Source organism: Pipistrellus hanaki (assembly GCF_964339955.1).
Source record: "Pipistrellus hanaki genome assembly, chromosome: 14".
NCBI lineage: Eukaryota > Metazoa > Chordata > Mammalia > Chiroptera > Vespertilionidae > Pipistrellus > Pipistrellus hanaki.
In genome coordinates, this window is record NC_140516.1 from 45,389,975 (window position 1) to 45,407,008 (window position 17,034).

At 39.2% G+C, this 17,034-nt stretch overlaps 1 protein-coding gene across 8 annotated transcripts in view; it reads left to right on the top strand.

Annotated features, from left to right (window-relative positions):
* Window positions 1–17,034, top strand: part of VTI1A (vesicle transport through interaction with t-SNAREs 1A) — a 294,539-nt gene that overhangs the window by 5,020 nt on the left and 272,485 nt on the right. For all 8 annotated transcript variants that reach the window (XM_084903415.1, XM_084903421.1, XM_084903416.1 and 5 more), the window contains exons 2-3: window positions 1,896–1,954; window positions 4,008–4,118. In XM_084903415.1, the coding sequence (XP_084759541.1) occupies window positions 1,896–1,954; window positions 4,008–4,118 (170 nt within the window). The remainder of the gene's footprint in view (window positions 1–1,895; window positions 1,955–4,007; window positions 4,119–17,034) is intronic.

Consider the following 17,034-nt stretch of genomic DNA (forward strand, 5'->3'; position numbering starts at 1 on the left):
TCAAAGATAGCTACCACAAGATGGCCAGCAGAGAAGGGTAGTTGTGGGTGATCAGGCCAGCAGGGGAGGGCAGTTGGGGATGACCAGGCTGGCAGGGGAGGGCAGTTAGGGGTGACCAGGCCAGGAGGGGAGGACAGTTAGTGGGGGCCAGGCCTTCAGGGGAGGGCAGTTGGGGGCAACCAGGCCTGTAGGGGAGGGCAGTTGGGAGGTACTAGGCCTGTAGGGGAGGGCAGTTGGGGGTGACTGGGCCTGCAGGGGGAGGGAAGTTGGGGGCAATCGGGCCAGCAGGAGAGCAGTTATGCATCGATCAGGCTTGCAGGAGAGTGGTTAGGGGGTGATCAGGCCAGCAGGCAGGCAAGCAGTTGGGAGCCAGCAGTCCTGGATTGTGAGAGGGATGTCCAACTGCCAGCTTAGGACATCCCCCGAGGGGTTCCAGATTGGAGAGGGTGTAGGTTGGGCTGAGGGACACCCCACCCCCCAGTGCATGAATTTTGTGCACCGGGCCTCTAGTCTATTTCAGAATTATCTGGAACCAGAAACTAATTAACTAACTCTATCTAATCCATTTGTGTCTGTCTGTCTGTCTACCTCTCAGCTTTGTTTCTTTCTAAAGGTAGGCTTCATTTTCAACCACTGATGCTTGCTCTTTGTAGCTAGGCCAATGGATACCAACAGCTTCTAAATGCCTGTTCTCTACCAGGGGAGAGGAAAAGACTTTCCCATGGCTCCAGCACTTTGCTTGGTTGGCTTGGATTGAGCTACTAGGATTGGTCTATCTAGGATGAGGAGCCCATCTCTTGCCTAGTCACTGTGACTAGGAGAGGCAGGGTCATGAAGGAGACAGCATCTCCCACGGACCTGTGTGGTGGAGGACAGTCTCAAAAGGGTGGGGGTTATTGCCTGAGAAAAGAAGGGTGCTAGGCAGACAAAATGATACATGTCCAATAAATTTGGTTAGCACAAAACTTAAGTGCAGTCTCAGAACAAATGGTTTGGAATGGGGGGTGGGGGACGGTGGGCTTTTTCTGAAAACACCTGCCAGGATGTCTCTCACGAAAAAGGGGATTCTGGTTCTGTTATAACTTGATTTTGGTAGAGTTTGAATAAACCACATACAGAGACTGAGCACTTCACAGTTTAAAAGTAATTTCACTTGTATCAGCTTATTTAAACTAAAGATAATGTAGTGGGCATTTTTCATCTCCATTTTTTTTGAGAGTACAGAGTGTTCTTACCCAATATTCCATAATCAGTGAGTAGGTAGTGACTTTGGGTTTGCAATCAGTCGTCCTAACTTCAAATATTTCCTTCATTACACCCATCTTTAGTGTTAATGGAAGTACAGTTTTGTATTTTATTTTTAATTTTTATTATTTATATATATCTTTGTTTGTTTTATTGATTTCAGAGGGAGAGGGAGAGAGAGATGGAAACATCAATGCTGAGAGAGAATCTTTGATTGGCTGCCTGCTGCACACCCCACATTGGGGACTGTTAAGATTTGTCCAGTTTTAGGAATTGCTTTTGCCTGTGACTTTTAAATTGTATCTGTAAATCAGTTATTCCCAATTCATTATAGTGAAGATTTTGCAAATTCTTCATGCCACCACTAAAACTGCTATTTTGACACGGTGTCTTCTAAAGAACAAAATAATTTTTGGTTTCTTTTTAAAATGTTCTGGCATCCCTTAATCTCTAGGTACTCCATAAGATTATGTATTTCCAGATAGTCTAGAATTAGTAACTTTAGAGTGGTTTCTAACCAAAGAATAATATGGCCAGTTGCCTGGTAATTTGCTTGATCAGAAAGGAAAAAGGTATAGAAAAATAGAAGTTTTAAAATATTAAATTTATTTATTTTCTTAGCAGTTTTCTGATATAATTGTCTGTTTCAGATGAGAAGAAACAGATGGTTGCAAATGTGGAGAAACAGCTTGAAGAAGCAAAAGAACTGGTATGTACAGACTCGGTAATATATTTTAACACACGACCAGAGTCATTTAAGCTGATGCCTTCCACTAGCCTGTTTTATTGCAGAAATGTAAAATGACTAATTAGCAATTTATAATTTAAAATTCATTCGTTTTTAGCCAAAACCGGTTTGGCTCAGTGGTAGAGCGTCGGTCTGCGGACTGAAAGGTCCCGGATTCGATTCCGGTCAAGGGCATGTACGTTGGCTGCGGGCACATCCCCAGTGGGGGATGTGCAGGAGGCGGCTGGTCGATGTTTCTCTTTCATCGACGTCTCTGGCTCTCTATCTCTCTCCCTTCCTCTCTGTAAAAAATCAATAAAATATATTTTAAAAAAAATAAAAATAAAATTCATTCGTTTTTAAATTGAAGAGAATTTAATAGTTCCTTGGGAGTTTGGTTTTCTTAATAAAGATGAGAATATCCAGAATTCATTAAATATCCTAATTTTTATGCCTTAATAATACATCTAATAAAAGCTGTCAATAGCCAATGCTTGTTAAAAGCATACTGGGTACCAGACACTGGGATAAGCATATTACTTGTTTCATAATAATAATAATATTAATTTTTCTAAAAACTCTGGGAGACAAGTATTATTTGTCAAAACTGTTAAGGATCTGAGATTTTTTTCTACTTGCTCACTAATAAGTGAGTGTGCCACAATTTCATGGATGCTAATAGAAGACACGAAATTCTTAAGCAGCTGCCAGAGTTTGAGCATCCTTGTATGAGTTCCCTGAGCCCCAGTTCCCATAGGAGTGGCAGAGGTGGCCCAGATGTACACCCACACATACAGTGGAATGTCTTACAGAAGAGGAACATGGAGCCTGAGAAACATACTGCTTTACAGCAGCCTGTAAGCAAGCCTTCCCTTCGTCCCAGAAGTTCCTCTCCCAACATTGCTCCCTGCAAATACTACCTTGAGACATGTCCAGGGGAAAGAGTGGTTAGGGCCTTGCATTCTTGGCATGCCCAGAAAGACTTAACAGGAGTCTGAGAAAACCACAGAGGAGTGATTTTCAACACTGTGATTATGCACCTCCCCCATTTTATAGATGGGAATACTGAGGCTTAGAAAGATTAAGTAACCGGTCTGAGGTCCACACCAATAAGTGGTGGAGAAAGAATTTGTATCTGTACTAGTATATGCTAAACCCAGAGCTCTAAATAATCCACTCTTTTTTATATATAAATATATTCACAGGGAGCAAAAAATATTGTACCCCAATTTTTTGTTTTAAAAGCCAAATATTGCAAGTATGATTTAATTGGTTACTGCACAGTGGTCCTAAATGAGTGTGAACGCAGGCATCTGACTTAAAAGCCTGTCTTCTTAACCATCATAATATTTCTGTACTGCCTCCCATTAGATGCTCATGTGTTGTATTTGAAGTGTTCTATGATGACAGGTTGTTAAAAAGTGCCCTGCTGTGATTTCAGGGAGCTTTGTAGAATTTAACATTTTACTGTATCCATTTAACTCCAAATCAACGTGGCCATAAAGTGTAAGAAGTGAAGCTGGAGGATGAGATCACATGTTGCTTAGTAAGTGATTTTCCTAATCAGAAAAGACTTTCTAGAAGAATTTTTACCAAATGACTAAGGCTGGGCAGACACAGTGTGCTCAAGGTTGGAAATAACGGCTTGGTTTATCTTCCCCAGAGTCCTGGTAGTTTGGGCTCAAAACACCTGACCAGGTTGGACTGAATGATGGTATACTTCAAGCATATTAAAATCATTATTATTGAGGATGTTTGGATTAATGCATGCGTTTTAATAGAAATTCCCGAGAAAGTAAGTACTTTGGTGTTCTATGTGTCACTTGGTAAGCACTCAATAACTATTTGTTCACCTAAACAAAAATTAAGCACAAACGTAGTCCCAATATTATTCAATCCCAGGCAGGTAACTCCCTGGACCTGGTTCCTCAACTGTAAAATGAAGAATTGAAATGAAATCCTTTCCACTCTGAACATCTGGTCCAATGAAGAGTAAGCATATGGTTTAAATGACGTTTTGCTCTTACCCTGTCAGCTTGAGCAGATGGATTTGGAAGTCCGAGAGATACCACCCCAGAGTCGAGGAATGTACAGCAACAGAATGAGGAGCTACAAGCAAGAAATGGGCAAACTTGAAGCAGATTTTGTGAGTCCAATTCCATCCTTCATCATATTTACTGATCTTTATACTGAATTTTTATTTATGTATTCTGACATTGCCTCCACATGCCTCGCCTCATCAGCATTAAGTGTGTCGTCTTCAGGAGACTGTGCAAAAGACAAGCGATACCTTTCATTGTTTGTGACCCGGGACCTACAAATGTTCACAGAGCTAGCTAATGATGGGATTCAAGGAGAACTGGTTCATGACTCACAGACATATCCAAACTAGGAGGGCCTTTGAGTTTGGATAGTATTTCCTGGTATTTAGCATTTATTAGAATTTTGATACCAAATTTCAGGCCTTACAAAGTTTGCAGCCTTTATAATGCAATAGTCACAGATGGACGTAAGAGGCTTATAAATGTCCTGAAATTATATAATCACGTGTTGCCTAATGATGTTTAGCCATATACAATGGTGATCCCATATAATCAAGCTGAAAATATTCTATTGCCTGATGCTGTTGTAATAATGGTGTCATAATGTCACTGCTCAATGCCTTGCTCTCTGTTTGTGGTGATATTTTTAAAAACATACTGTACTGTCAGTCACATGAAAGTATATTGCATATAAGTTACGGTCTATAATGCTTAATAATGACAATAACTGACTATGTTACGGGTATAGGCATATACTATAGTATACTTTTTATTATTATTTTAGAGTGTACTCTTTGTACTTACATTTAAAAAAAAGGTTGCTGGGAAACTGTGCTGTGCTATGCCCGAAACAGCCTCATACATCCTGTGTTTACCACATATCTCCTGGTTACAGCATTCTCTCTTGTACTTGATTTATTTTCATGTTGTTCCATTCATTGTGCCCGTAAGCATACAAAACCCACCGCTAATGTTGCCAGTAAGAGGCCATGTGGACTGATTGAAGTGAAAATTAAAGTGAGGAAGGACTATGAAGGTAGAAAATCATTGGTGGCTATTGCTTTCCAGTCAGGCATTCCCTGTGCCACCATTGCTACGATCTCTCAGAACGGAACAAAGTGACAGGAGCTATTAAAGTATCTGCTTCATTGAAGGCAATGAGATTTAACCAAAGTTAAAGAAGGGCCTGTGTCAGACGTGGGGAGACTTCTCATGTCCTGGAGGGAGGACCACACACAGCAGTGTGTCCCTCTCGGCACCAGGACCATTACAGCCAAAGCGGAAAGTTTGTTTGCAAAGTTGAATGATTAGGCTGGACCTGGTTTGATGATGAGTTTACTGCTGTTCTGGGTGGTTTACACAGTTTAAGAACTGTTACTCGTTACGTAATGGGAAAGTGAGTGCTGAGTCAGCAGGTGCCGGTGAAAGGCAGCTGAAGGATTTTTGGCAACTCTGGCTAAGCTGACTGTGGAGGGAAATTACCTGCCAGAGCAGATCTTCAGCATGGACGAAACCTCCCTTTTCTGGAAACAGATGCCTGGAAGGACTTTTACCGATAAGTACCGTAAGCCAAGTCAATGCTGGGTCTCAAGGCCATTGAGGCCAGGTTTATAGCTTCAGTGGCAGCGTCATAGGCTGCAGATAGAAGTCCTTTGTGATCTGTTGCAGTGAGAACCCAGGCCTCCCAGCATATCAGTAAGCACACACTGCCAGTGTTCTGCAGGAGCAATGAGAAGCCATAAATGACCAGCGACTCAGCCTCAGCCCGCCCCTCCTCTCTACCCTGACCGCCCCCTCCCCCAAGGTGCCCTCCTGGGCTCAGGGTGATGTCACCAAAGAGTGATGAGGACACTCAAGAGGTTCATTCATGACTTCAGAGGATTTTCCAAGAATGTGGAAGTTCCTGTGGGGGGAAATGGGCAGTTACTGCTTAATGGGTATAGAGTTTCAGTTTTACAAAATGAAAAGTTTTAGAGATTGGTTGCTCAACATTGTGAATACATTTAAAACTGTTGATCTGTTCACTTAAAAATAGTTAAGATGGCCCTAGCCAGTTTGGCTCAGTGGATAGAGTGTCGGCCTGCAGACTGAAGGGTCCCGGGTTCATTCCGGTCAAGGGCACCTGCCCAGGTTGCAGGCTCAATCCCCAGTAGGGGGCGTGCAGGAGGTAGCCAATCGATGATTCCCTCTCATCATTGATATTTCTCTCTCTCTCCCTCTCCCTTCCTCTCTGAAATTAATAAAAATATATTTAAAAAATAGTTAAGATGATAAATTTTATGTGTATTTTACCAGAATTAAAACTTGAAATGGGAAAAAAAAAGATGCAGATGAGGATCAACCTGAGCTTTATCTGGGAGTGACGGGACTCATGGGTTGACATGAGTGAGTCAACTGTATTTCTGACTCTGGCATCAAATTCATAAAGAATGGCTATTTCTGCCTCTGATCCTGCCTTTGGTGTTTTAGAGGCCACACCTTCTAGACTCCAGTGTATCTTCCTGCTATAAGACCAATGGTATCAGACATGGTAGAAATTCCACCTAGAGCATAGAATAGGGAACTTGCATGTTTATTTTATATTTTAATGGATATTTTCCTGAGAAGTTGAGATAGGCTATGTCAGTTGCTGTGATGTGGTTGCCTTTTAAACTTGTATTCCTACTAGTTAAAAAAATTAGAGTTTGTGTTGGACCTAAACCTGAAAGGAACTGAACACCTCGTTCTTAGCTCTGCACTAGATATACCTTCTTTGACCATTCTGTGGAGGGTAGGCTCTCAACAAGAATAGGAGGTGTGGTGAGGAAACTGGATTGATTTAAGACTTGGACAACTCGAATTTATACTAGACAATTCTAAAGTTAATGTTTCAATACAAATGATTAAAATGAAATCAAACACGTATAAGGATTATTTTTGTTTGCTTACCCCATTTTTATGAAATGCTTTTCCAGTGATTTTTTCTCTCTCAATTTCTAAATGACTCAGTGTACTAGTTTTCCAGGGCGGTTGGAACAAAGCACCTCCGATCGTGTAGCTCAAACAACAGAATTTATTTCCTCACCGTTCTGGAGGCTGGAAGCCTGAGACCAAGGTGTCAGCAGCCACATTTCTTACGAAGCCTCTCTGGCTTGGAGATGGCCGCCCTCTCCCTACGTACATCTTCACATGGTCTTTCCTGTCTTAATTCCTCTGATTGAGTGCATTTTCATTTCTTCTTCTTATAAGGAAGCCAGGCATCTATTGGGATTAAGGCCACCCTAATGACTTCATTTTAACCCAGTTAACTCTTTAAAGACCCTGTTTTCAAATACAGTCACATTCTGAGGGGCTTAGGGTCAGGACTTAAATGAATTCGGGGAGACATCATTCAGCCCCAAACACTGAATTTAGTTTTGATCTTTTCTAATTAAAATTCTTTTTCAGAAACTAAATTGCTTCATTGGCTTACAAGTCAGCTAACCCAATCTCAGAGTTTTGTTGTTTTTTTGTTTGTTTTTGTTTCCTAAGGAGTATGATCCTGGGTATTCTTTCAGGTATTTGGATATCGCATAGTTGGAATAATATTTCTCAGGCATGTTTTCTATTATAAATAAAAATAGAACCAGCAAGTATGAACTAAGCATTTATGCTCCGGGCTGTCATTAACAATTCATGCCTTTGTGTGTGTGTTTGCTCCCACAGCTTTCTTTTGTGTCCAGAAACATCATTATAAAGTGCTTTGGCAAATTTCATTTTATTGTCTGAAGAGTGGACAGAGTAGGTGTGGATTACTGTCCCCATTTCACATGTGACAGAACCAGGAGGCTCAGATTGACTCTGGATTTCATCCAACAAGCCTTTCCTGAGCCCTGTGGTATATCAGGTGCTGTTTTAGATGCTGGAAAGAAGCCCATAAGATGGATCAAGTTCTTGCTCCCAGGGAATTCAAATTCTAGCGAGAAAGACAAAAATTTATTAATTTATTAATTGTACATACACATATTTATGTATATGTCTAAATATAAACATGGGCGTGTGCATTTCTTCTGATATATATATATATATATATATATATATATATATATATATATATATAAAGTTTCAGATAGTCACAAATGCTATAAATAAAAATAAAATGAGTAAATGGATAGCGAGTGACTAGCAGGGCGGTTGTGTTGGGGTGTTCTCTGTGACTTGTGTGAGAGAGGAAGAGAGGTGCCGGAGGTTACAGAGGGAGGCAGAAGAAGGATCTATAAGGGCCTTGCAGACACGGTGAAGACCTTGGTGTTTCCTCTTGGTTGGGGAGAAGCCGATGAAGGGCTTTTAGAAGTGAGTGATCCTTTGACTCCAATTTTACAGCTTCCTTCATCCACTCTACCATCACATGGGATATTTGAATAGAGTGTGGGAAATATTTATACAATTCCCTTTTATTCTTATTTTCTTTTTATAGTTAACTAGAGCCCGATGCACAAAATTCATGCAAGCGTAGGCCTTCCTTCCCCTGGCTGCGGGCACCGGCTTCCCTCTGGCACCCGGGACCTGGGTTTTTCTCCAGCTGCCGGCAGGCACCTGGGACCCAGGCTTCCCTTGAAGCCCTGGCTTCGTCCGGAAGGTCATCTGGAAGGATGTCCTGTCTAATTAGCATATTCAGCTTTTAATATTATAGCTTACTTATTTTTTAAAGGAATGGAGAATATCTTAAAGATATTGATACATCTAGAAATATTGAATCTCAAGAAAAAAATGCAGAATTGGTCCTTCATCTCTCAGATTTACTGCAAATGAAGCAACTCTCTGATTCCCACTGTAACAGCACAACTTTGGGGAAACATTTATGCCAATGGGGAAAGGCAGAGGACACCTTAGTACTTTATCCTTATCACCATTGGCTTCTTGCCTTTTTTTTTTTTCTTCTTTTTTTTTCCCCCCTAGCCCACCTCCCCTTCCCCTCTGCCTTCCCTGGGTTCTTCAGACTTCTTCTCACTCACTAACTCACTGCATTTCTAACTCAGACTTCTGAGATTCCTATATCTTAGTATTTACGGGATACCTCTCCCAGAATCCATTCAACACAAACACTTCAATTTGACAAGTACTCCTCACTCCCGAGTTCTCATTTTGATTTTTCCCTCTCCATCACTTTGCACATCCTGTTGGTCACTGCGAAGTAACCATTCTGTCACTTAGCTATCTCCTGTCCCACCTCCTCTGCTGGAAGCCTTCATGTTCCTCAGTCTGGATGCTGTAGTAGCCTCTCCTCCTTTTGTTCCTCTCCCACTTAAACCACCCTCTTCAGCACTTCAGAATTCGCACACACTGATCTGAGCACGTCCCACTGTCCATAGAGTCTTAGAGTCTTCACTGCCTCCTGGATGAAATCTAGGTCAACTCCCAGGCTTTCTATTCTGTTCCATTGCTTCCTCACATGTCTAGTAACTTGATTATCCTGTGCTCAGTATCATGGATCATGTGTTGTCAAAGTGTATATTTTATCATTATTCCTTTGAGAGAGAAACATCAATGATGAGAGAGAATCGTTGATCGGCTGCCTCCAGCACACCCCCTCCTGGGGATCAAGCTCGCAACCTGGGCATGTGCCCTTGACTGGAATAGAACCTGGGACCCTTCAGTCCATAAGCCAATGCTCTATCCACTGAGCCCAACCAGCTAGGGGACACCTAATATTTTTAATTTTTGGCTTATTATAGTTTAAGAGTAAGGTAGAGATATTAGGTCCAGAGAAGTTAAAATTCAGTCACTTTAATTTTTATTGAGGAAACGAAGGACCAGGAAGACCAAGTGATTTTACCTTAAAGGCACACTGCAATTTAGAGCCAGGACCAGAATCATGTAACTTGAACACATATTCTAGTGTTCTCTCCTTGATTCTTTGTTTCCTGCTTCACGTTTCCATAAAAGCCAATTTAATAGCCTCTGTATGTATTTGAAAACTTTAAAAAATTAGAATTTACATATTTAAGCTGTTTTTGCAATTTATTACTTCAATATTTGTGGGAGTTTAGCTTGGAGATGGCCATGTGAGGGCATTCCAGGAAAATGAACCAGCTAATGGGGGGAAATATAGTTGAGGATTTTCCAAGTTTAGACTTGATTTGCTTCTTAAGAAAATAAAATCAAACCATCCAACAAACAAAAAACCCAAACTTGTACAGACCAACCAACAAAAAACACTGATGTTGTATAAAATATTTGAGCATGTCTCAGTAAGTTGAAAAAGAAAGAAACAAGTACATGATGCACCAGGACAAGGTCCCTAACTTTGTGAGAATGGTGAGTTGAATGCCTTTTACATCTCTGATCTTGTCCTATGATGCTAGCCCCATCTTGTGGTTAATTTGGGTAGTTGCATATTTCTTTTTTCTTGTAGCAAAGATGAATTTCCGTTAAGACCTATGTTCACATACATCCAGGATTTGGCGAGGAGGATTAGATTGCAACGAATATTAGAAGTAGAGCTTTTTAGCCGCAGTCTCAAGTTCACTTCTATCCCAGGTCAGTGGTGCCCGAATGCTGTCCTCTCCCTGTTTGGCAGGCTATGTGATGTGATTGTTAGACCAGCTCCCAGTGCAGAGCTGTCTACATCAGAGAATGACACTTCTATTGACCGTCTCAGCAGTGAGGCAGAATGGTCCTAGAAACCAGCTACCTGCAGACTCTCCAGACTCTCGGAGTTGGTCCCTTAGGTCAGGGTTCAAAGGATATTGTGGAACAGCTTGAAGCTTTTACTGCTGCTGCCTGCACTCTCTTTTAACAGGTGAATGGACAACTTGAGCATCTGAGTTTATGAATGAAGCCAGTACCCATATTCTATTTTTTTTTTAAGTCTTTTAAATTTTGGCTTTTGTTGAAAAGTCAAGAACACGATGCTCCTATTTATATTTTATCTGATTCCTGGGATATTTTACGTATATTCTGTGGAAGCTGTAGAAAACCAAGAAAGCATGTTTTAAAGACTGGGTTGTTGTCTGTGGTTGTAATTGTAGCATCAGCTTAATTTTTCTTGCAGGGACATAAATGCATTCTAGAAAGAAATAAGAAAGCCAGCCTGGCCAGAGCTGTCTCCGAAAAGAAAATTCCCTCCAGTGTGTGCACTTAACAAATATGCTTTCCATGTAAAAAATTATGTTGTTGTTTGAAACTCTGTAAAAATGATGCCTGCTTATTGTGGAATGAATATTTCTAAAGGGGAGAAAGAAGAAAAAAATCACCTTAGCTCTGTTACCCCAAAGATCCACATTTTAACATTTGTTTCCTTGCAATCTTCCCTTCCCTTCTCTCTTGCATAATTTATTGTTTTATTTTACATAATAATGGTGTTACTCTACCCACATTTTTTTAAACCTTTTTTTAAAGCACAGATTCCAACATTGGTATTTCCCATTTCTATAAATTCTTAATCATCTTAATGGTTACATAATATTTCAACCAGTGATGTGAGTTCATATTTTGTTGAATCCTAATATATTTCCATTTACTCTCTCCATAATTTATTGTGCTACAATAATCATATTAGAACAAGATTACTTTCATTAAAAAAAAGAAATTTATCATTTCTCAGAAGGCAGGTTCCTGAATCAAGGAGTATCAACAGCAACATTATAGCTATTATTAAAATCTTCCTTGGAATTACATTTTTATTGTGCCTCATCAAATCATCTTTGTTTTTATTTCTACATATCTTCTCTGCTTTTATGGGACTTCAGAAATAAAAAGAGGCAAACCAGGGCTAAGTACTTTTATATGCATCACTCATTCAGTCCACAATTATATGAAAAAGATACTGTCATTCGCTGCCATTATAGGGATTTTACAACTCTGGAATTAGATACAACTGAGTTGTTGTCTTTTTAAGATACTCTTCCAGGGGAGATATTATATCAATGTTGGTAAGGCTAGCAGATATGCCCGGCTCTCGATATCTGATCTAAAATTGAACTCATTTTACATTTCCAATATTTATTAATCAGAAACTGAAACATATTTTAGTTATCTGGATATGACTGTGATCTTTAAGGGAGAAAGCCATACTATATTTAGGTGCAGAGACATAATTTTCTTTGATTGCAGATATTTTCTTAAGACCTTAGTTCCCAAGGTTGTACTAGGTGAAATGGTTAGAAAACTGTCATGCAGTGGGCCTCCTTTGTTTGTAGGCTTTTCCCGGCTTTGACCTTGGTCATTCTTGTACTCACAAAAGTAGCCTCCAATAATTTCAAAGGCCGACACAGGAAATGGACACACCATATAGGGAAGAGACCAAAGTCTATTTTCAGCTGAAGTGATGCCTCCTGGGGGCTGATCTGTGCTGGTGTGTCACTCTGGTCTCCTAATCCAAATGCTGCTTTAAAAGGTTCATGCTCTTGACCCTTCTTCCCACCGTGTATACTTGAATGAACAGTAGTTCATATTAAATACTGTGTCATTGGTCTTATGTACTAAATTTGAGGTTGCCCTTAATAGATTTTCTTTACTTTGGAAGCTCTGACACTTTCCTCCAATGGGAACTGTTTTTATGAGAATTACTTTGAGCTTTAGCCTCTTGCCTTTAGCTCCTGTAGAGCTTTGTGAACTACAGAACTAACTTCCATACCCAGTGTAGTCATTGGCAGAGTCGGAGTCTGTACTGTGTGTGTACATTCACACATTCCTGTGTGTGTAATTTTAAAAAAAATTGGTGTCATATTTCTGATTAGATTTTGCAGTTTTATTGGAATACTTTTTCTGTTTCCTTGCCAATTTTTTAACCACTGGAATTAAAGTTATAGTGCCATTTTATGGCAGAAGGAGCAAATTTCTGTTACAACTTTTTGATATTTCTAGTGGTTTGAGTGTTCTAAACAGATGCAGTGTGTATTTTTTGGAGATAGTGCTCTATTGCTTTAAAACAAACAAATTTATATAAAGTTTACTGATTTTAATATATCTCTTGAAATCCTTTTTGAATGACTTAACAAATTATTATAGACTTTGCTGTCGTTTGTTTTGCCCTGCTACGTTGACTTACCTAAGAAATAAAGAGGAAAGATAAAAACAGGTAAGATTTTGAAAGGTTAATTATAAACCTGTGACAACTTTGGCCTCATTATTAGTCACTAGATGGCACTGTTTATTTGCAGTGACATTTTTTTTGAAAAAAGGGAACTGGTAGTAACTGAAATTACTGCCTCATGAATAAAATATTTCTGATGGGATTTGCATTTCTATATTGGCTGAACACTGTTGAATGTTTTATTAACTAGCCCAGTGCAACTGTCAGCCTATTAAAGAGATCCAATGGTCCCTGCTTAGATAAATAAACTAAATAAATCCAATTCGTCAAATTGTGTTCCTGGCTGTTTATTTTCCATGCTTTTGATGTACAGTTTATTTTAAGTTAAAGCCACACTGGTTTAAAAATTAATGGGAAAATGTTATTTGGTGTTTGGAACATGAAGAAGCTAATTGCCATAGTAAAAAAGCCAGCTCTGTTTCAATGTTAAATTGTTTGCTCCTAAATAGTAAACTTCGTAATGGCTGCTTATAAACTGTCCCGTGGTCAAAAAACAGTCTGGCGTTCTGTAAATATGTGGCCAGAGACTGTGTTATCAAAATCTGTGGAGTCCCTGGTTCAATTTCCCTGGAAAAGTACTCTTCAAGTCTTATACTTGGTTTTGTCTGTGAGTCATGCTTTGTTTTCATGTATGGTATTATTATCCCTTAAAAAGAAAAGTAGCTAATTGATTTTTAAATGAAATGCCTCTTATCAAAGTAAGACTTGCCTGTCACTCTCCTGGTGAATGCAAACACTAAGGCGGATGGCCGTGTCCATGTTGTTGGGCAGCCAGAGTCTTAGCGGCCGCGGCTCCGTACTCCGTACAGAACTGATGTCCACATGTCCGTGGCCTTCTTAAAGCTTCTGGGGATCTTCAAACTCACAATTGCATTATTTAATACCACCGATTGAACTAAAGCTTTGATACTTAGGCCCCAGTGTAACAAAAATATCCGAATAAAGCGTGTCAATTTTGTGTGTCGCTGCGTCGAATAAGTTAGCAACTGGCAATAACACATCATGCTTCTGACTTTTACTTCTCATTTTTCTTCCTCATGAATCCTCCATTGCTTCTTATGCCACTTCTGTTGTCTTTTATCTAGCCCCACATTTGTGAGGTGCAGGACAAAACTTACCGCAGATCAGGCCCCTCTGGCCTAGCACGTAGCTTTTAGGGCGTTCACTGCCTGTGATCAAGACCAAACCTGATCTGATCTCAGGGGTGAAGGTTTAAACTGTGTGCTAGTGGTTGAAGACTTTTGCTGTGTCAGCTTTTCTGAGCTTTCCTGTACAAGCAGTTAAAATAGGGCTAGGAGCTATTTCGCCAGAGTCTTTTCCTCTTGATTTCAAATCCTCAGAAGCCTTCAGGAAATGGACCATGTGTACAGATCATCTCATTTTTTGCTTAGGTTATTTTGCTTAACTTTGTGTCTTTTAGTTCCCTGAAGTAGAAAAAATATATTTAAGATTAAAAACATCTAACAAATGTGGATTCATATTGCTCTTTAGCTTTTAAGAAGTATGTCAGATCATGCATTAAATGCCTTTGCTAAAAATGCCTCTGACATTCTTAAGGGGGCTTACAGTAGAGAACCCCACGAAACAGGACTCCATCCTCAGTGAATTTTGTGAGTTCTCGAGGCTCCTCATGTCCTTGCAAATTCATAAAAGCTGCTGTAGCTCAAGCTCCGTCACAGACAGTTTTAAGGAGGGGTCCCAATGTTCATATTCTCCATTTGGCTCTGTTAAATGCTCTTTATTTTTTTTTTAATTTTTTTTTTAATTTTATTTTTTTAATTTAATTTAATTTTATTTTATTTATTTATTTTTTTAAATATATTTTATTGATTTTTTTTTACCCCCTCCCTCCCTCCCACACATCCCCTCCCTCCCCAGAGTTTTGTGTCCATTGGTTGCACTTATATGCATGTATACAAGTCCTTCGGTTGATCTATTATCTCCCCTAGATCTTCCTCCCGTCCCCGCTGTAACTTGACAGTCTACTTGTTGATATAATGTCTCTATATCTATCTTATGGTTCATCAGTTTATAATGTTCTTTATTATCCACAAATGAGTGAGGTCATGTGGTGTTTCTCTTTCATTGATTGGCTTATTTCACTCAGCATGATGTTCTCCAATTCCATCCAGGATGCTGCAAATGATGAGAAGAATAAGTCATTGCTGCCTTGGACTTGGAAATCTGCTGTGAAAAGGGAGATTTCTGTTGTTGGTTTTGAAGAAGTTGACCTGTAATCGCATCCTTCCGATGGGAGAGTGGGTCAGATTTTATGATTTGGAAACTCACATTGCATGGCATTGGCTAGGGTGTGAAATGAAAATATAGAAATGAAATGTTTCTTTAAAATGTATTCTATACTTTAAAACAAGGGTGCCTTTTGTTAATGTCTCCTGATTTTTTTTTTTTACCCTTTTCCTTTCATAAATGGAACATTACATCTATGCATATTCAATGGCTGACATTTTTTGTTTCATCGTTTTCTTATTTTGATCTTTTCTATATAAACCTAGTCTATAAATAAATTTCAACTAAATATTAGGGTGGTCATAGGTGGTTTTTACCTTTATTTATTTTAAACGTTTTTATTGATTTGAGGGAGAGAGAGGAACATCAATCCCCTGCCAGCTGTGAGCCCCATACTGGGACCGAGCCTGCAACCGGACATGTACCCTGACTGGGAATCAAACCAGAGACCTCTCAATTTATGGGGTGATGCCCAACCAATGAAGCCACACTGGCCAGGGCGACACATGTGGTTTTAAAGTAAAGTTTAGAAAGGGGAAAACTATCTCCATGGTTAGAATCTTATAAGGTTTCTATTCTTCTTAGTTTTAATGAAATTTAAAATGTTCTCTTTCTACTTTTTAAAAGAATGTGGTTCAGTGTTATTCATTTTAAATGTGGTCTGGTCCAGACCCTCTATGTGATAGCTTTGTTTACACTTTAAAAATATCATATATGTGTGTTAGATGTTTGCTCTTCCTGTATTTTTCTAATATTGTGTGCACGCTAAATTTGGTCAGTGACCACTTTGCCAAGAAAGGGAGTGTGAAATAGACAAGGTCAGGGATAGTAAACCTCAGACCTCAAAAAATGGCATATTCATACTGCACTTCAGTTTTTGTATCTGCAAATATGGATTATTGTATCAATTTTGCCCACATAATAGTGAAATATGAGAGTCACATAAGATATTAAATATGCAAATGCTTTGAGAACTTCACTGATTTTTAGTCTGTGACTTTCCTGGGTACAGTTATTCTAGAATATAGAGTTCAGAGGTTAAAGTATTTCAAAGTCAAAGGATTCCTTCCATATCCTAAAAATGTACACCCTCTTTCTCAGTGATTAGCTTACACAAAGGACTGAAATGTGAAGTCTTCCATCTTATTCTCAGATATGACCTTCTAAGTTGGATTGCTTTTATTTTCTAGCACATTTTGTCACGTGAAAGAACATCTTAGAAATTAATCTTTGCAATCAAGGTTTCTCCTAGACCTTTGTGGTAGCGGAGTCAGAATTAAAGGTAGAAGAATTATGATACTACATATTTTTGCATCATTTTATTGTATGTATCATACTACTAACTAGAGTTATATTTTTGCTGCGTTTTTCATCTAGCTTTCAAAATATATGTTGAATTATTTACTTTGGATAGCCTCTCCATTACTTTCCTAATTTCTAACACCTTACATTTCCCAGAAACTATTAGAAGTCACTGTCCGTGCACGGTTTTATCATTGGCCTAAGGAAAGAGGAGGGAAGATTCTATAGTATCTGTTAAATATTGTCATTAATATCAACAAAGAATTGACTTTTGCATAACTGAAGTCAACAACCAGATAGCTTTATAATTAAAAATTCTAAATATTGTTATACACTGAGAATTTGGTTTAGAATGTGTCCCGATACATAAGACAAGGTAATACACAGCTACTAATAATAATGAGGAAGCCAAAATA